General features: G+C 38.6%; 1 protein-coding gene across 1 annotated transcript; it reads left to right on the forward strand.

Moving 5' to 3' along the window:
- The first annotated feature begins 2,168 nt into the window (after positions 1 to 2,168).
- Positions 2,169 to 18,149, forward strand: LOC107804969 (uncharacterized). The gene is made up of 4 exons (XM_075250714.1): positions 2,169 to 2,384; positions 14,512 to 14,802; positions 17,451 to 17,558; positions 17,678 to 18,149. Exons 1-4 carry the CDS (start codon positions 2,169 to 2,171, stop codon positions 18,134 to 18,136), a joined length of 1,074 nt encoding a protein of 357 aa, XP_075106815.1. The 3' UTR covers positions 18,137 to 18,149.
- Positions 18,150 to 20,247: the final 2,098 nt, after the last annotated feature.

Below are 20,247 nucleotides of genomic sequence, written 5' to 3' on the forward strand. Positions count from 1 at the left end.
TACCTCTGTTACTGTTGAAGGTAACTCACAATGCTTATGTTTTTCTGCCTGGGTTGTAAATACCGATAATCTTCATGAACTGGGTACCTCGTACCCTTCTCATCTTGCTCCTTTTACTTGTTGAAGCTTGTATCTACCTTCTGAATCTCTCGTTGCTTTTTGCCATATGGGTGGATAGATATTCATTCCTTAGGGCTCCTTTTCTAGAAGCTCATATGTCTTAGTACACACATGATCTGCTGGAGACCCTATATTTACTCATCATAAGCATGATGCAAATTCGAGTTCCTCCAACTCAACTCTTTCATAGCCGCATTCAATCCCTTACCAACTGTCCTTCTTGATGTAGGTATCGTTATATTATGAATAAAATAGAATTTAGGAATGTGAATTCTTATAAGTGAGCTCTACCACACGATCTAGAACAAGAATAAAAAGTGACAGTCCTAAATGCCCTGTAGCCTCCTGTTTATAAGTATGGTGCATGACACACCCATAAACAAGTCTCTAATAGACACGGCTTGTAGACTCCCTACGATAGAACTGCTCTGATACCACTTTTGTCACGCCCCGAACCTAGGGGGCGAGACCGGCACCCGGTGCCTCACCTATCCTTGCATACCAACTTGCGACTAAGGGACTCTGAACATATAATATCATACTTTAGCCATGGGCCACATTGAAAGACAACTGCGAATGCTGACTAAACATCAATATAAAGCTGGCCGACAAGGCCGTCATAACTACTACGGCTGGCAAAACAACAAAATATACATAAAAGGCCTACAAGCCCAACATACTGCACTAACTGACAGGATATGTCCACAAGCCTCTACTGATGGATATACTATGATCGGAATAGGGTCTCGACCTACTCATAACATATATACATAAGATGTACATAAAGCTCTAGACCCAGCAACTCCAAAGGGCATGGAGCTTACCGATCAAGCTGAACTCGGGCAACACCTAATAGAGAGGTCTACCCGTCTGTCTGTCTGAGCCCGCATGCATAAAATGCAGCGCCCCCAGAAAAGGGACGTTAGTATGAAATAATGTACCTAGTATGTAAGGCAATATACTGAAAGCTGAAACTGAACTGATAATATAATAACTAAAAGTAACTGGGAATCAAAGATAATCTGAAGATATACTTACCTGCTGATACTGACTCAACTCTCTCAATATAGTAAGTATAATATCTGTATGGCCCTATAAGGCTCGGTATATATGCAACTGCTCTACCATAGTAGGCTCTCTCATAGGCACTCGGCCATACTAGGCTCTGTATCTCAGCCAATTGGGCTCGCTCATAGGCATTCAGCCATAGTAGGCTCGGTATATAACTTACTATCTGATTAGAGGTTGCCCAAAAGGGGCTTGCCCATCGATTATAGCTCGATGGTAATGAAAATACTGTAATACTGTGTATATAGGGTATCTGCTCTCTTGACTGGAAGAAGATAATACTCAATTAAATATGAAGTCCCGATAAGGAGAATACTGTAATTTATGAGACTAGGATAATGTATATAAATTCGGGAGTATGAACTTCTCTTTATTCCTCGTTATCAAAGACATGTAATTACGAGATCATGACAAAATGAAGGAAGGGCTTCGCCTTAACGTACCTGAGCCGACTCTCTTGACAATCTCTCTAATACACGTCAATTGCGACAACACGTAATGGCACATCGTAGTAGGGATTGCACCGTACTCCCTTAGAATTGCAAAATCCCGTTGCTACATTTTCATACGAATTTGTTGAGCATTCATCCGTTACTTTTTGTAGTGTAGTATGAACTTGATGAAGCAATTCACATTATTATTGAAAAATCTGATCATCGTAAGTGTGACCCTTCTTTATTTGGTGATTTTAGAGAATATTTTGTATTAGTGGGTATGGGCCCCACTTGTGGCTTAATTTGCCAAAGACACCTCCAAGTTTTGCCACCTTTTATTTGAATTCAAGAGTCATGTTTATGTAAGGTATTTGGCTGCCACGTTAATCTCCATTAGGCTTGTCCAAAACATTTTAATTAATTACCAATCCCTTTATTAACTTAGTAATTTCCCACTAATCCAGTCCTCGGCTTACCTTGTCTTAGAGACTACGTGCCATCACGAAGCCTAAGGTGAGATATTGGGTCGTGACACCATAGCACAAAATGGCGAGGTTCCAGACACCGGGAGTATTGCTAGTTTGTGGCGAGCATCCTATTATAACAACTAGACCTGAGATTATGCTTGCTATGTCTGCTGAGGATAAGAAGAAGCTAGATAGGTTTCAAAGGTTACATCCCCCTCACTTTGATTGTGACACTTCAAAGGATGACAAGGATTTTCTAGATCGATGCCATCAGATGCATTGCAATTTGGGTCTGGTAAAAGTCCAATGGAGTGGATGTCACAACATTTCAGCTAAGAGGAGTTGTCTAGTTAATCTCATCTTACTTGGACTTAGTTTTAGCACTTGTTTCCTAAGAGGTACATCCCACTCACCAGGAGGAATGTGTTTAGAGGCTAGTTCGATGATCTTCAGCAAGATCGTATGTTAGTTCCGGAGAATGAGGCAAGGTTCACAGAGTTATCTCATCATGCAGCCTTTTTGATCCCCACCGAGGCTTAAAAGGTGAGGCAGTTTATTGAGGGTTTGACTTACGTCATCAAGTTTGCTAAAGCTTGAGAGTCAAAGTTTGAGACTACTTTCCGTGAGGCCATGGAGATAGCCTGGAGCATCGATCATATTCGCAGTCAGGGGAGAGAGGCCATGATGAGATATAAGAGGCTATGTCATTCTATTAGTTTTAGTGGTGCCTCATTTGGAGGTAGGGCTTAGTCTAGTAAAAGTCATTATGGTAAGCCGACTTATTCTACTTAGCATGTAGCACGTGGTGCAGTCGCTCAATCATCTTTCGGCACTCCAATTCCATCATCTTTTCGTGTTGTTCTAGTCAATTCGTACTAGGCTCCATCTATTCGACTTATAATGGGCACTGGGCTCATTAGGGGCAATTCCAGGTTCAGTAGACTCACTCAGGCAAAGGTTGTTATGAGTGTAGAGACTTTGTACATGTGAGGAAGTATTGCCCCATATATGGTAGAGGCACAACTCCACAGAGTTCTCAGACACTGGCTCCCACACCAGTTGCATCACCCCTACCTAGTCAGCTAGAGGGGGAGGACATGTAGTGAAAGGCCGCCCTAGAGGAGGGTGTCAGGTTGGTGCAGGTCCCAATAGTTGCAGGCAGGCCCGTTTCTATGTTTTTTTCGAGTAGACTCGAGGTAATGGCCCGAGATGTTGTGATCACATGTATGGTTTCAGTCTGTCACAGAGATGCTTTTGTATTATTTGATCCGTGGTCTACCTTTTCATATGTGTCATTTTATTTTGCTCCTTATTTGGATATGCCTCGTGGTTCTCTTAATAATCTTGTTCATGTATCTACACCTCTTGGTGATTCCATTATGGTAGATTATGTATATCGGTATTATATGGTTATTATTGGGGGTATGAAACAAGAGTTGATCTTTGGCTGCTGAGTATGGTAGATTATGACTTAATTTTAGTTAAGGATTGTCTATCTCCGTATCATGCTCTTCTAGATTGTCACACTAAGATTGTAACGTTGGCTTTGCTGGGATTAACAAGGTTATAGTAGAGGGGTTATCTTGGTCATACACCTAGTAGGGTGATTTATTTCTAAAGGATCAACAAATAGTTGAGAAGGGATGTTTGTCTTATCTGGTTTTTGTTGAAGATACTAGTACTGATACTTCTACTGTTGATTCAGTCACAATAACGAGAGAGTTTCCAGTTGTTTTTTTCTACAGACCTACCAGGCATGCCACCCGATAGGCATATTGAATTTGGTACCTGGCACGCAGCCCATATTCCGCCGTACTATATAGCTCCAGCTGAGTTGAAGGAGTTGTTGGATAAGTGATTCATCAGGCTATGTTTTTATCCTTAGGGTGCACCGGTATTGTTTGTGAAAAAGAAGGATGGTTCTATGAGGATGAATTAATTATAGGCACTCGAACAAGGTCACTATAGAGAATAAGTATACATTGCCTCTTATTAATGATTTGTATGATAAGCTTCAAGGTTCCTGTAAGGCCCCATAAAATTTTATCTTAAACCCAGGGTTTCGTGGTGCCAAAGTAGACTTTTGAAGAAAATATTTGGAATTGCGGGGTGTTTTCTGCGTCTTATTTTGCAATCGCAGAACTGATATGCAAACTGAGGCAGAAATCTGGGCAATTGTTTTGGATCATTATGCGGTCCATTATGCGGTCGCATAATCACTTTGCGGGTCATATAACCCATCACATACCTAGCACAAAAATATATGAAGGGCAATTCTGCGGCGCATTATATGACTGCAGAATAGGTCTATGGACCGCAGATCGGTCACCGAGTGAGGCAGGAGTGCCCAGTTCTAGAGGGCCATTATGCAGCCCATTTTGCGGATCGCAGAAGCGTTATACGGTCGCATATGCGGCCGTAGATCTGTGTCGGGGCTTCACTTTTTTTATTTTATTTACCCGACCCTATTTTTATTAAAAGCCCTTGGGGCTCATTTTGAAAGAGAAATCTGATATTTTAGAGAAAATTGAGAGTGTTCTAAAGAGAGAGAAGGAAACCCTAGGGTAATTCTTCATCAATTCTTGCTCAAGACTTGGAGAATTCACAAGGAATTCTATATCTCTTGGTGATTCCATTACGGTAGATTGTGTATATCGGTATTATATGGTTATTATTGGGGGTATGAAACAAGAGTTGATCTTTGGCTGTTGAGTATGGTGGATTATGACTTAATTTTAGTTAAGGATCGTATATCTCCGTATCATACTCTTCTAGATTGTCACACTAAGATTCTAACGTTGGCTTTGCTGGGATTAACAAGGTTATAGTAGAGGGGTTATCTTTGTCATACTCCTAGTAGGGTGATTTATTTCTAAAGGATCAACAAACGGTTGAGAAGGGATGTTTGTCTTATCTGGTTTTTGTTGAAGATACTAGTACTGATACTTCTACTGTTGATTCAGTCCCAGTAACGAGAGAGTTTCCAGTTGTTTTTTTCTACAGACCTACCAGGTATGCCACCCGATAGGCATATTGAATTTGGTATTGATTTGGTACCTGGCACGTAGCCCATATCTATTTCGCCGTATCATATAGCTCCAGTTGAGTTAAAGGAGTTGTTGGATAAGTGATTCATCAGCCTAAGTTTTTCTCCTTAGGGTGTAACAATGTTGTTTCTGAAAAAGAAGGATGGTTCTATGAGGATGAATTGATTATAGGCACTTGAACAAGGTCACTATAGAGAATAAGTATGCATTGCCTCTTATTAATGATTTGTATGATAAGCTTCAAGGTTCCTGTAAGGCCCCATAAAATTTTATCTTAAACCCAGGGTTTCGTGGTGCCGAAGTAGACTTTTGAAGAAAATATTTAGAATTGCGGGGTGTTTTCTGCGTCTTATTTTTCAGTCGCAGAACTGATATGCAAACTGAGGCAGAAATCTGGGCAATTGTTTTGGATCATTATGCGGTCCATTATCACTTTGCGGGTCGTATAACCCATCGCTTACCTAGCACAAAAATATTTGTAGGGCAATTCTGTGGCGCATTATATGACTGCAGAATAGGTCTATGGACCGCAGACCGGTCACCGAGTGAGGCAGGGGTGCCCAGTTCTAGAGGGCCATTATGCGGCCCATTTTGCGGATCGCAGAAGCGTTATACGGTCGCATATGCGGCCGTAGATCTGTGTCGGGGCTTCACTTTTTTTATTTTATTTACCCGACCCTATTTTGATTAAAAGCCCTTGGGGCTCATTTTGAAAGAGAAATCTGATATTTTAGAGAAAATGGAGAGTGTTCTAAAGAGAGAGGAGGAAACCCTAGGGTAATTCTTCATCAATTCTTGCTCAAGACTTGGAGAATTCACAAGGAATTCGATACCTCTTGGTGATACCATTACGGTAGATTGTGTATATCGGTATTATATGGTTATTATTGGGGGTATGAAACAAGAATTGATATTTGGCTGCTGAGTATGGTGGATTATGACTTAATTTTAGTTAAGGATTGTCTATCTCCGTATCATACTCATCTAGATTGTCACACTAAGATTCTAACGTTGGCTTTGCTGGGATTAACAAGGTTATAGTAGAGGGGTTATCTTGGTCATACTCCTAGTAGGGTAATTTATTTCTAAAGGATCAACAAATGGTTGAGAAGGGATGTTTGTCTTCTGTTTTTTTGTTGAAGATACTAGTACTGATACTTCTACTGTTGATTCAGTCCCAGTAACGAGAGAGTTTCCAGTTGTTTTTTTCTACAGACCTACCAGGCATGCCACCCGATAGGCATATTGAATTTGGTATTGATTTGGTACCTGGCACGTAGCCCATATCTATTTCGCCGTATCATATAGCTCTAGTTAAGTTAAAGGAGTTGTTGGATAAGTGATTCATCAGCCTATGTTTTTCTCCTTAGGGTGTAACAATGTTGTTTCTGAAAAAGAAGGATGGTTCTATGAGGATGAATTAATTATAGGCACTCGAACAAGGTCACTATAGAGAATAAGTATACATTGCCTCTTATTAATGATTTGTATGATAAGCTTCAAGGTTCCTGTAAGGCCCCATAAAATTTTATCTTAAACCCAGGGTTTCGTGGTGCCGAAGTAGACTTTGGAAGAAAATATTTGGAATTGCGGGGTGTTTTCTGCGTCTTATTTTTCAGTCGCAGAACTGATATGCAAACTGAGGCAGAAATCTGGGCAACTATTTTGGATCATTAGGCGGTCCATTATGCAGTCGCATAATCACTTTGCGGGTCATATAACCCATCGCATACCTAGCATAAAAATATTTGTAGGGCAATTCTGTGGCGCATTATATGACTGCAGAATAGGTCTATGGACCGCAGACCGGTCACCGAGTGAGGCAGGGGTGCCCAGTTCTAGAGGGCCATTATGCGGCCCATTTTGCGGATCGCAGAAGCGTTATACGGTCGCATATGCGGCCGTAGATCTGTGTCGGGGCTTCACTTTTTTTTATTTTATTTACCCGACCCTATTTTGATTAAAAGCCCTTGGGGCTCATTTTGAAAGAGAAATCTGATATTTTAGAGAAAATGGAGAGTGTTCTAAAGAGAGAGGAGGAAACCCTAGGGTCATTCTTCATCAATTCTTGCTCAAGACTTGGAGAATTCACAAGGAATTCTATACCTCTTGGTGATTCCATTACGGTAGATTGTGTATATCGGTATTATATGGTTATTATTGGGGGTATGAAACAAGAATTGATCTTTGGCTGCTGAGTATGGTGGATTATGACTTAATTTTAGTTAAGGATTGTCTATCTCCGTATCATACTCATCTAGATTATCACACTAAGATTCTAACGTTGGCTTTGCTGGGATTAACAAGGTTATAGTAGAGGGGTTATCTTGGTCATACTCCTAGTAGGGTGATTTATTTCTAAAGGATCAACAAATGGTTGAGAAGGGATGTTTGTCTTCTGTTTTTTTGTTAAAGATACTAGTACTGATACTTCTACTGTTGATTCAGTCCCAGTAACGAGAGAGTTTCCAGTTATTTTTTTCTACAGACCTACCAGGCATGCCACCCGATAGGCATATTGAATTTGGTATTGATTTGGTACCTGGCACGTAGCCCATATCTATTTTGCTGTATCATATAGCTCCAGTTGAGTTAAAGGATTTGTTGGATAAGTGATTCATCAGCCTAAGTTTTTCTCCTTAGGGTGTAACAATATTGTTTCTGAAAAAGAAGGATGGTTCTATGAGGATGAATTGATTATAGGCACTTGAACAAGGTCACTATAGAGAATAAGTATACATTGCCTCTTATTAATGATTTGTATGATAAGCTTCAAGGTTCCTGTAAGGCCCCATAAAATTTTACCTTAAACCCAGGGTTTCGTGGTGCCGAAGTAGACTTTTGAAGAAAATTTTTGGAATTGCAGGGCATTTTATGCGGCTTATTCTTGAGTCCCAGAACTGATCTGTGGACCGCAGAACTGATCTGTGGACTGCAGAACTGATCTACAGACTGTGGCAGAAATCTGGGCAATGTTTTTGGATCATTATGCGGTCCATTATGCGGCCGCATAATCACATTACGGGTCGCATAACCCATCGCATACCCAGCACAAAAGGTTTTGGAGGGTAGTTCTGCGGTGCATTATGCGACTGCAGAATAGGTCTACGAACTGCAAACCGGTCACAGAATGAGGCAGGGGTGCCCAGTTCCAGAGGGCCACAGAAGCGTTATACGGTCGCATATGCGACCGTAGATTTGTGTCGGGGCTTCACTTTTTTTTATTTTTTTACCCGACCCTATTTTGATTAAAAGCCCTTGGGGCTCATTTTGAAAGAGAAATCTGATATTTTAGAGTGAGTGGAGAGTGTTCTAAAGAGAGAGGAGGAAACCCTAAGGTAATTCTTCATCAATTCTTGCTCAAGACTTGGAGAATTCACAAGGAATTCTACACCTCTTGGTGATTCCATTATGGTAGATTGTGTATCTCGGTATTATATGGTTATTATTGGGGAAATGATACAAGAGTTGATCTTTGGCTGCTGATTATGGTGGATTATGATTTAATTTTAGTTAAGGATTGTCTATCTCCGTATCATGCTCTTCTAGATTATCACGCTAAGATTGTAACGTCGGCTTTGCTAGTATTACCAAGGTTAGAGTAGAGGGGTTATCTTGGTTATACTCCTAGTGGGGTGATTTATTTCTAAAGGATCAACAAATGGTTGAGAAGGGATGTTTGTCTTATCTGGCTTTTGTTGAAGATACTAGTACTGATACTTTTACTGTTGATTCAGTCCCAGTAACGAGAGAGTTTCCAGTTGTTTTTTTCTACAGACCTACCAGGCATGCCACCCGATAGGCATATTTAATTTGGTATTGATTTGGTACCTGTCACGCAGCCCATATCTATTTCGCCATATCATATAGCTCCAGTTGAGTTAAAGGAGTTGTTGGATAAGTGATTCATCAGCCTAAGATTTTCTCCTTAGGGTGTACCAATGTTGTTTCTGAAAAAGAAAGATGGTTCTATGAGGATGAATTGATTATAGGCACTTGAACAAGGTCACTATAGAGAATAAGTATACATTGCCTCTTATTAATGATTTGTATGATAAGCTTCAAGGTTCCAGGGTATTCTCAAAGATTGATTCAAGATCAGGTTATCAACAATTGATGATTATGGCTTTAGGAATCCCCAAGACGGCATTATGAGTTTTTGGTGATATCTTTTGGTTTGACTAATGCTCCAGAAACTTTTATACACCTGATGAACAGTGTGTTCCATCATTATTTGGATTCATTTGTCATTGTATTCATTGATGATATTTTGGTATATTCCGTATTAGGGAGGAGAACGAGCAACATTTGAGGATTGTGCTTCAAATTCTGAGGGAGAAGAAATTATATGCTAAGTTTTCCAAGTGCAAGTTTTGGTTGGACTCGGTGGCATTCTTGGACCAAATAGTGTCAAATGATTGGATCAAGGTGGATCTAAAGAAGATTGAGGTGATTTAGAGTAGGCCTAGACATTCTGCAAAGTAGCGACCCAGCAAGTCTTTTTTGTATCTGAGCCTCGTTTCCCTATTTGATGCTTCCTATACTCTTGTTTGTTGTTTCATGACTCGCGTGGATGGTTGGTTTGATTTTAGGGAGATTTGGAAGTGAATCAGAACACGTAGTTCCCTTGTTGGAAGTTTAAGTTGTAAGAGTTGACCAAGATTTGACTTTTTGTGTAAATAACCTTAAATTGAAGTTTTGATAATTCCGACAGGTCTGGATGGTGATTTTGGACTAGAGTGTATGCCCAGAATTGATTTTCGTGTGTCTAGATATATTTGAGGCTAATTGCCGAAAGTTGATAATTTGAATGTTTGAAAAATTGATATATTTGACTCGTAGTTGACTTGGTGGCTATCAAGGTCTGTTTTGTACTCTTAGCCTTGTGATAGGTTTGTGTGGTGATTTATGACTCGCCTACATTATTTGGAGTCATTCTGAGTTGTTTAGACGTGGTTTGACGTTTGGAATTTAGAAGTTTGGGTAGTTCATGAAGTTTGAATTGAGGTGTGATTTGTGGTTTTGATGTTACTTTGTGTGATTTGATACCTTGAGTAGGTCCCTATCATGTGTTTGGACTTGTTGGTATGCTAGGGGGGCCCGAAGGGGATCGAGTGGGTTTCAGACCACCCAGAAGATGATTGGAGTTGGATGACAACTTTGGTTCTAGTGTTTCGTACCTGCGAAACTATCGCGCATGTGCTAGGTAACAGAAGCAGCCTACGTTGCGCATTTGCAAAATCGCAGAAGCAAGGAAGGTAGCACATAAGTGAGGTTGCCCTGGGCTAGGTAGTCCGTAGATGCAGAATTTTGAGCGGAGAAGTGCGTGCATAGGAGTGGATCCGCAGAAGAGGAATTATTGTCGCAAAAGTGATGGGTCATAAACTTAATTGGATCTCGCATCTATGATGATTCGGCTATAGAAGTGATGTAGCAGAAGTGACCAAAATGTTCGTAGAAGCAAAGTTCACTGGTAGGATATTATATTCGAGAGTTAGCTTCATTTTATAATATTTTGAGATTGGGAGCTTAGATTGGAGTGACTTTTGAGGCGATTGGGGAAGTTTTCTTAACTCAGATTTGATTATTATTCATGATTCTATCATCGATTTTGATATTTAATTTGTGAATCAAAGGAAGGAAATCGGTGTTTTTGTAAGAAAATTTTGAAAATGAATAAATGGAATTTGAACCCCGATTCAGAGTCGGATTTGGATAAAACTTGTATGGTTGGACTTTTATTCAAATGGATAGTCGGGATTTGTGAGTTTTGTTAGGTTCCAAGAAACAAACCTGGGTTGACTCCTTGGTTGAGTTTGTGTAATTGATTATATATTGAGCCTATATGCTACATAGTTATTTCCTTTAGCATTATTTGACATTGTGGCGTGTTATTTGACACGTTCGAAGGCCGATTTGAGAGGTAGGGGATTCTTGGAGTATTGATTCTCGCTCGTTTGAGGTAAGTATTTTGCCTAAGCTTTGTTTGAGGATATTTTCCCCATTTGGTTATGATATTTGTTATATGTTGGGGGTGACACACCTGCGAGGTGACGAGCGTATATGTGTGAAATGTAGTAATTCATGATCCGGGTACACTCTAGGATGTTATATGCCTTATTTTTCTATCATGCTACTTTGATATGGTATTTCCTTCACGTGTATGACTAGGTGAGCTATTATCCATTGTAGAAATCATGTACATGCTATGTGCTTATCTGTATGAGACATGATAGAGCTATTTTTGCTATGTTGAGCTATTTTCCTTTATTGTACTCATATTTTCAGTCATGATATGATGTCCGCGAGTTATATCTGTATCTCTGTGCACTTTTTATATGTTATCTTACATGTTGTTAGTCTCCTTGTGTGTGATACGGGTTTGAGCTAAGTTGTTGCATGTTGGTACATTCTGTGCGGTATTTTTATTATTGGTATTGTGAGATGTTGGCATATTGATACTTGAGAGGATTAATGACTGATCTCGGGCAATATAGCCTTGTTGATATTAATATTGAGGTCATGCTTGTGTCAAGGCCCTATATTAGTCTAAGTTATATCGATCATTGACTTTTGATCCGATTAGCGCTGGGGCTAGGATCCGCCTCTCCTGAGTCAGGTAATAACCTGTGAGTGTAGGCACACAAGATGTGCTTAGTGAGGGATATATATCAGGCACTCGTACAGTGCTGAGTGTCTGTGTATGTGTGTGTGTATGTGATGATACAGGGGAATTATGCCAGGCACCATGAGAGTGCTGACAGTATGATTGAGGGGTACGTGTGCCAGGAACTATTAATGTGCTGAGACTTTGTATACTTGATGATTAGGTTATGATGTTATTGTTTGGCATGTATACTTGTCATGCAGGCATAGAGATGTATTTTCCTCATGCTAGTTGGTATTTGATATCTCTATTTTATGTTTAGAGCTTGAAATCACATTTTACTTTGATAAATCCCTATTTAAGTGATTTCCGTGGAAAGTTAATGCCTTGACTGATATACATGAAAAGCATTCTTATTTCTCCTCTTATTGTGATAGAGTTGAACCTGATTTTAGTTGATCTGCTTTTCCTTTTTGCTATTATTCTATTGTTATTACCGTTGTTCGCTATTGAGAGTGAGTATTAGACTTTGCCAAGCTCGTCACTGCTTTTGGCCCGAGGTTAGGCTTGCTACTTATTGAATAAATGGGGTCGGTTGTATTCATACTATACTCTGCACTTCATGTGCATATCTAGAACGCTAGTGAGTTATATCAGGATTTGCTCGGAGATTTCGAGGAGCACTACCGATCCATTCGTAGGCCTTAAAGTCCCGTACTTTATCTTATGTTATTAATGTTTAGTCTTTCAAACCATAATGTATTTGTTCAGACTTTGTATTTGGTACACCCTAGATCTCATGTACTTGGTGACACCATATTTTTGGGTTCTTTTAGTTGTATCATCATTTGACATCAGTTATTTATGCTATTCCGCTATTTGAGATAATTTCTTACTGTTGTTGAAGTTTATTTCTACACATTTGTTGTTGGCTTGCCTAGTAAGTGGTGTTAGGCGCCATCATAACTCTGATGGACTTTTGGGTCGTGACAAGTTGGTATCAGAGCACAAGGTTTTTTAGGTCTCACGAGTCATGAGCAGGCATAATAGCGTCTTGTGATTCAGTACAGAGACGTCTGTACTTATCTTTGTAAGACTATTGGGCCTTAGAAAAATATTCCTTTCTTTTATTCCTTATCGTGTGATATGATTGATCCAAATCTAAATCTTGTATTTCTATTCTATCATACACTACAAAAAAACAGCGTTTAGCGACAAGAGATACTTCGTAGCTAAATAACGAAGGATTGGCGACGAATTTTATAGTTTGTCGCCAAATAAGATACAAAATAATTCGTATCAAATATAGTGGAGGATTAGCGACCAAAACTTATATTCGTCGCTAAAATTGGCGCAAAATATTAGCACCTTTATTTTACCTACAAAATTAGCGACGAAAGTGGGGCGACAAAAATTATTAAAACTTAGCGACGGATTTAACGTCAAAAAATCCGTCGCTGCATTCATTTTACTTATCAAGACATTCCAAAGTTAGCTGCGACAAAATTTTTCGTCGCTAGTTTCCTTAAAATAAAATTTCATTAGTTATTATTAGCGACAGAAATTAGGTCAGTCGTTATTTTCGTTGCTAAATTTTTCGTCCTAAAAATGAATTTACCCTAGTTAAAAGATATTCCAACAATTAGGGCACAAACACGCCCACTTTCTCTCCTATCTATCAGACTCCCACTTTCATTCCTCTTCCACAATGTGAGTTTTTTTTTTCTCAAATACAAAAAAATGGGTGTGAATCTAGGGTTAATATCTGAAAAATAGAAGAAAACTTTCAAAATTGCAAAATATTTGCTGCAGAATTCTGAAATTCGAAGTCGTGTGTTTGCAGAATTCTGAAACTTGAAGTCGTGCGTTGATTTTAGGGATTATATGTCCTTGATACGGTAAGCTTCTTTGTGATTTCATTCCTGTTTTGTAGACCTGGGCGAGAATTATGTTCATCCTGTCTTGTGCTTCTATCATGGAACATGACTGGAACTCCTTAAATCTAACTAAAAAGGAAAGTGTCCGATTATCTGCAAACTAATTCAATGCCTAGCAAATGGATGTCAGAATATATAAGTCAAGATTTTTTCTTCTGCAATGCAGTGACTTTCTGTGGGATTTTATCTTATTTTTTGGATAATTTTTTGGGGAAGTGTTCAGGAAATAAAATCTGAGCTAAAATATGTGAAAAAACAATGAATGCTCCTCTAAGTTCTACTAAAAATTAGATCTAGGTATTTTGTGTAAGAATTTCCGTCCACCTGTTAACTTGATCATGTGTTGGATTAAAGTAAGGGTGGCTGGGTGTTAAGATATGTTCGTCATCTTCTTTCATGTCTGAAGATTGGAAATAAGTTAAATGTTCTTGATAAAAATGGTCTCTTCCTGTCATGCCTGAAGTAAAAACGAATTAATTAAATTTTGTATGTATGTTGGTTCAATATCGTTGGGTATCCTTGATTATATCAATGGCTCTCTTTGGATTGTCGTTATCATTTTAGAATCATAGGGTATTAGACCAATTTTCACATGAGTTTCAATTTGCAGAAGGTTTGTTGGTCACTTAATCTTCATGACTTCCATGTTTGAATTAACTGTAAGCATCCTTAGTCATAATGTGAAATTATGGAGGAGCTCATTGAAAGCAAATAAAATTACCGGCAGTTATCTCAGTGTTAATTGTTAAGTGTTAATTGAGTCTTATTAAATAAAGAACTCTAAGGTCTTGTTTATTTTAATATTAAATAGGAAACTAAAATTAATATTAGAAGGCATTCTATTGGGATTCTTCAATTGATAGTGCGATGCGGATCCAATGGGAGCATAGGGCAGCAAAAAGATACAGTAATTTTGTTAGCAAACTAAAATCAAATAGGATGCAACCGGACTCTATTCCAAATAATGTGTGGCAAAGTTGGTTGAGACTTTGGAAAGATCCTAATTGTGTTGAAAAGTCAGAAATAAATACAAAACATCATTGTGCTGGGAGCGGAGTTGCCACTGGGACTCACACAAGTGGCTCTATCAGTGTTTTGGAGTATCGGAAGAGACTTTTAAGTGTATATAAAATATCTGAAAATCTCATTTAAGTTTACTCTAATTCGAATCTGAATCTCATTTAAGTAGGTTACCTGACGTTGTGAGCTGCGGATTGTCTCTTGTTCTATTTTTAATATTCTGCGTTTGAGTTATGTTTATTGAACTTTTGTGCATTGGTAGGACTTGCATTTTCCTTATAAATTGACACATGACTGTCCAACGAGTCTACCTCATTCCCTTTTTCCTTATCTGCTTGATCTGCCCAGCTTTTTGATAGTTCCTTAGGATTCTTTGTTGCTATCAGTTCATTATATTAGTTTTTTGATAGTTCCTTAGGATCCAGAAAAATATCTCTTCTTTTTAGTATGTATAAATTACATAATGAAGTTATCCACAATAATTAATTTCTAAAGTTGGATCAATATGTCTTCAAAAATCGTGAGTTGCAAAATTATTGTACGATTAGTTACCACTTTGAATTGAAACAAATAAAAAGGAAATTAAGGTCCAAGTTTGTGGTCCAATTGTATATGTTGAGAATCATTTGTTGGCGGGGAAAGAGGAACATAATATGAAAGAAAAGAAAACAAGAGGGAAGTATTTGCAAGCATAGTGAATGTACCTTCAGTTAATGATCAGCAAGTTAATGATTTGCCCAGATATTTAGATATTGAGTTGAAAAAACTAATGTAATGTTCTAGTGCCACAAAAGTGCCAAAATCTCAAATTTTTGACACCCCATTTCATCCAACAGATGTGTCAACATGTTAAATCTTCAAATCTTTTTTGGAACTCAGATAAGGTAGCCTAGATCTTCAATATAGGGAAAGGGGACATGGGGAGGAATACAAAGTGCAGTCCAACTGGATAAGCAAATCTTCATATATTTGGGGTTCTAAAGGGTCTAGTAAAACTACAGAAGTAGGTGGTCTACTTTAGGAACCGTAGGTGCCACATCTAAAGGGTGTTCTTTTTTTTTTTTTTCACTCTCGGCTTTTGTCAAAGTAAATTGTCCTAGTAAACTGAAAGAGCTGTCAACTTGCAGTGCTATTGTAGTAAAAGCTGAATCTTGGAGGTTTATGTAGATCATTTTCTTTTAGTTGATACTAGTGTTATGAATAAGTTCATGACAGGTGATGTAATTTTTCTAAGTACTTGGTCCTGCTACATGGACATCTCCCTCTCTCCCTTTCTTTTCTTGTGCATCCTTACAGGAAGGGGATTGGAGAAAACACAAGAAACTCATCTTAAATACTAATTTTTCCCCTTTTTTAATCTGTTACATTTTGCTTTGCTTTTCTAGTAGTTCTAAACTTCAGTACTTTCTATCTCTTTGGTTGTTTGAGAAATTTAAGGTTATATTCAGTATACCACTTCGTTTCTCTTCTTCCAAGGCAAAATTTAAATCCTTTATGGATAGGCACAGTCTTGTGAAATAGCTGAAAGAGTTGTCCGAGCTGTCAACTTGTAGTGCTATTTTCAACTAAATAGTGCTCTACTTAGGTGCCTGTCATTTATGATATTGCTCAGTTTTCTATCATTTTCGTCCTGATCAGGTTTCTTTTAGCCCTGTTAGTAGCATGGTTAATCTAGTCATCATTGGTCAATAGTTGGGCCATATTTGCCTGAGAAGTGAGGCTCTTTAGCTTCTAAATTCACTACTTTATACCCTGCTCTAAAGACAAAATTAATAATTCCCTTTTTCTCTTGCTAATTCAGTGCTAAAGCGTGTGTTTAATTAGATTTGCAATGGCCAAGGTCTCTCAAGTTTGAATATTCATTTGACACTTATTACTTAAAATGTCTGATATATACTACTAAAATCATTTAGGTATATTTCAAGGAAAGTTCTAAGTTGACTTCATTGTCAGTGTTTTCATATTTGCATTGGCCAAGGTCTCTCAAGATTGACATACATTTTTTAAATAAAATATTTTGTATGATGTCTATTATTATTTCCTTAAAAAATTAATCATTTAAGACTATTTCATGGAAAGTTCTGAGTTGTCATCCCAAGGGAACTTTACATCTCATCAGCCTTGATTTCTACCGAAATAATTTTTTTTTAACCAAATGCTTCAACCGACAGTTTTTTGAATTACAAATGTGGAGTTATAAGGTTTTACAGTGATGAGAAATTATAAACCTATTTGTGATGTTGCTTCGGCGAACTCCATCTTGAAGTAAAGTTAAAGAAACTATCTTTTTTCTTTTGATCTTGAATATTAATTACAAAGTTCTGCTCATGGATCACTTTCTGCAATGACATTATCAAGCTGCTAACTAGCAAGTGTGGATGAAAAGTCAACCACAATCATATTCAAGATTTTAAGTTAGTGGTGAAAAATACATCAAATGTATTAGGATTTTTAAATTGTGAGCGTTCAGTTGCCTTTAATCTAGAGTTGTTACTTCCTGAAATTTGATGTTCAGTCAATATATTTATATGTTATAACTAGTTTTTTATAGTGAGTAGTTTAAGTTGAAAGTAAAGAATGCGCATGTATGACATTATAGATCTGCCTCTAAGCTACTACTCATACAGAATATGGTGGTTTAAAGCAAGGCATTCGATATTATCAGGGGTGGCACCTTAGCAATATTAGCACTGAACTTAATTCTTGACAGTCTTAAGGTCTATCTTATTAATTGATTAACTTTTGTATAGGCTGTTAAAAAGGGTCGAGATCCAACACCAACTGAGTTGCATTTGCACGTCCATACATATGGTAATGATGGAAAATCTTTTGTTGTTGAGAAATCCCGAATCGTACATGTAAGATAACTTTTTAAATAATTTTATTGACTTTACTTTCATATAATTTTTCATTTTGTAAATTGAATGCTCAATATTATTTAGTCTTTTTATTTCACTAATTATTAACTCTTCTACAGGAAAATTATCAGGAGATATTAAAACAACAAACACAGACTCAATCTGATATTGATCAGTGTAAAGCATATAATCAACCCGCGAGAGGAAAAAAGAAAAGAAGAGTATATGGTCTTGGATCTCAAGCAAAATGCTACTATGGGCCAAATCTTCATGACTCTTTTGGATCTGATGCTACATCATCAGCAATTCCTCCAAATGCTCAATCAACACCGATATGGAATCTGGATGAGATAGTGATGCGATTGATTCCTGCACTGGCATATCATATAGTTCCTGTAATTGTTGAGCGGGTACGCGAATTAGTTTCCTTACCCTCGCATCCGCCAAATACTGATCTTACCAACCACCCATTAGATGTGGCACTTACAGTTTTTACATTTTCTACTGCTGCTAACATTGATGAGGTTCATGCATTGGGTTCTGATGATGACCGTAACTCTCCATCCTCGCATAGTTAGCCTATTTTGTTTGCACTTTATTGTTGGTCCTTGTAAATTTTTTGTACTTAACAATACCGTTATATGCATTATGCTATATATTTTGGACCTTGTTGAATATATTGTTAATTTATATTAATATCAGTGACTTTTTATTAAGTGTATTTAATAGCTTTTATGTAATATGCTTGAACAGAGCACATTTAAAATAATAAATAAAAAGAATTTTGAAAAATCAGCAATATATTAAAAATAAATTAGCGACGGATACTTTCCGTAGCTAAAATTATCGCGTAAAATTAAATCTTGCGATGAATTTGCGACAAAAGGTTTTGTTGCAAAATGCAGGGAGAATTAGCTATAACATGACTAGCGAGGGACGATTTCGTAGCTATTAAGAACAAACGATGAATTTTGTTATGTATTGTCGCGACAAAAGTCGTCAAAATAGCGATAGAAACAAGCAATATAGCGACGGTTATTTTCATCGCTAAACTTTGCTACAGATATATTCCGTCGCTCATCGGTCGCTAATTCTGCGACGGTTTGGTATTTTTTGTCGCTATGAGCCTAGCTACGAGTATTTTAGAGACAAACTTGAATCCGTCGCTAAACAACTGTAGCGACGAAAAATAGAGGTTTAGAGACGGAATACGACCGTCGCTAAACACTATTTCTTTTGTAGTGATAGATGGTGAGGACTCGCGCATCAACTGGCGATTAAGAGCCCGTCCTTAAAGCTGGAGCCACAAAAGGTAGGGGCAGGGGCGCGATTAGAGGTGGAGCATATCCCCAACTAGAGGGCATGCCAGAGCACCTTTTGGGAATCCACCACTTACTCTAGTGGATAAGCGGGCCTAGATTTGTGTGAAGCTGGTGGGACCATCTCAGGGTCCCTAGGGTTTATTTTCTACACCAAATGTTCAAGATGCCTTGGTTTGTATGGCTGGTTTATTTGAGAGTTTGGCTCAGGTTGGGGTGTTTCCTACTGCACCAGCTACTTCCCAGGCAGGGGGCGGAGCGCAAACTCTCGCTACTCATACCAAGAGAAGATGGCCCATGGTTATCAAGCCCCCGCAATGTTACCAGTTAGGGGAGATTAGCCAACTGTTGCCGTGCAGCCTGAGATAGGACCATGATGTCAGCTGATGAGCTGAAGAGGCGAGACGGGTGTACAAAGTTATATCCTCATCACTTCATCGGTACACCTTCAGCGAATGCCCGAGAGGTTTTGGATCATTTCACGAGATTCTATGCAATTTGGGACTAGTAGAGTCCAATAGAGTTGACTCACCGCCTTCCAGATGCAGGGTCCTGCCAAGAGGTGGTGACATGTTTATGAGCTAGGCAGACCAGTAGGATCACCTCCTCTTACTTGATCTCAGTTCTCCACTGTATTTTTGGATAAGTTTGTGCTTTGCACCAGAAGAGACGAGCCAAGGAGGCAGTTTGACCACCTTCAGCAGGGTCAAATGTCAGTTACTGAGTATGAGATTAGAATTATCGAGTTTTCCTATCATGCTACTATTTTAGTTCCCTCTGAGGAGGAGAGAGTGATGAGATTCATTGATGGTCTTCTCCATTGTATTCACCTTGCTATGGCTATAGAGGCAGAGACATGACTTCATTTCATCAAATTGAAGAGATAGCGCGTCATGTTAAGCACATACGCTGTGAGACAAGAGAGATTATGTAGGGTATGGACAAGAGGTCCCGACATTCAGGTAGCTTCAGTCGTGCCTCATCTAGAGGCCGAGGTCAATTTGGGAGAGGCCATACTAGATAAACAACTTATCATACACCGTGACCCATTCTAGGAGCTTATGTGTAGTCTTCATTCAGTGCACACCTCGCAGAGTTCTCATCGCGCCCCATCTATTCAGGGATCATCGGTACTGGGTTCGTCTGATGGATATTTTGGTTCATAGTGTTTGACTCAAGCCCAACAGTCATTTTTGATCTGGTGTTGCTATGATTATGGAGACTTAAGGCACGTCGGGAAATATTATCCCCACTTTCGCAAGGGATTAGATAGCAGGGAACTCAGATTAGCATTCATGTGCCGGTTACTATACCACCCGCTCAGCTAGCTTGGGTGGAGGTCATCTAGAATGTGGTTGTCCTAGAGGTGG

Source organism: Nicotiana tabacum, chromosome 4, assembly GCF_000715075.1.
Source record: "Nicotiana tabacum cultivar K326 chromosome 4, ASM71507v2, whole genome shotgun sequence".
Classification (NCBI taxonomy): Eukaryota; Viridiplantae; Streptophyta; class Magnoliopsida; order Solanales; family Solanaceae; genus Nicotiana; species Nicotiana tabacum.

Coding starts and splice junctions, on each gene's coding strand:
- LOC107804969 (XM_075250714.1), top strand. CDS start 2,169: ATGGCGAGGTTCCAGACACCGGGAGTATTGCTAGTTTGTGGCGAGCAT. Junction 2,385..14,511: donor TGCATTGCAATTTGGGTCTG/GTAAAAGTCCAA, acceptor AATTAATATTAG/AAGGCATTCTATTGGGATTC. Junction 17,559..17,677: donor AGAAATCCCGAATCGTACAT/GTAAGATAACTT, acceptor ACTCTTCTACAG/GAAAATTATCAGGAGATATT.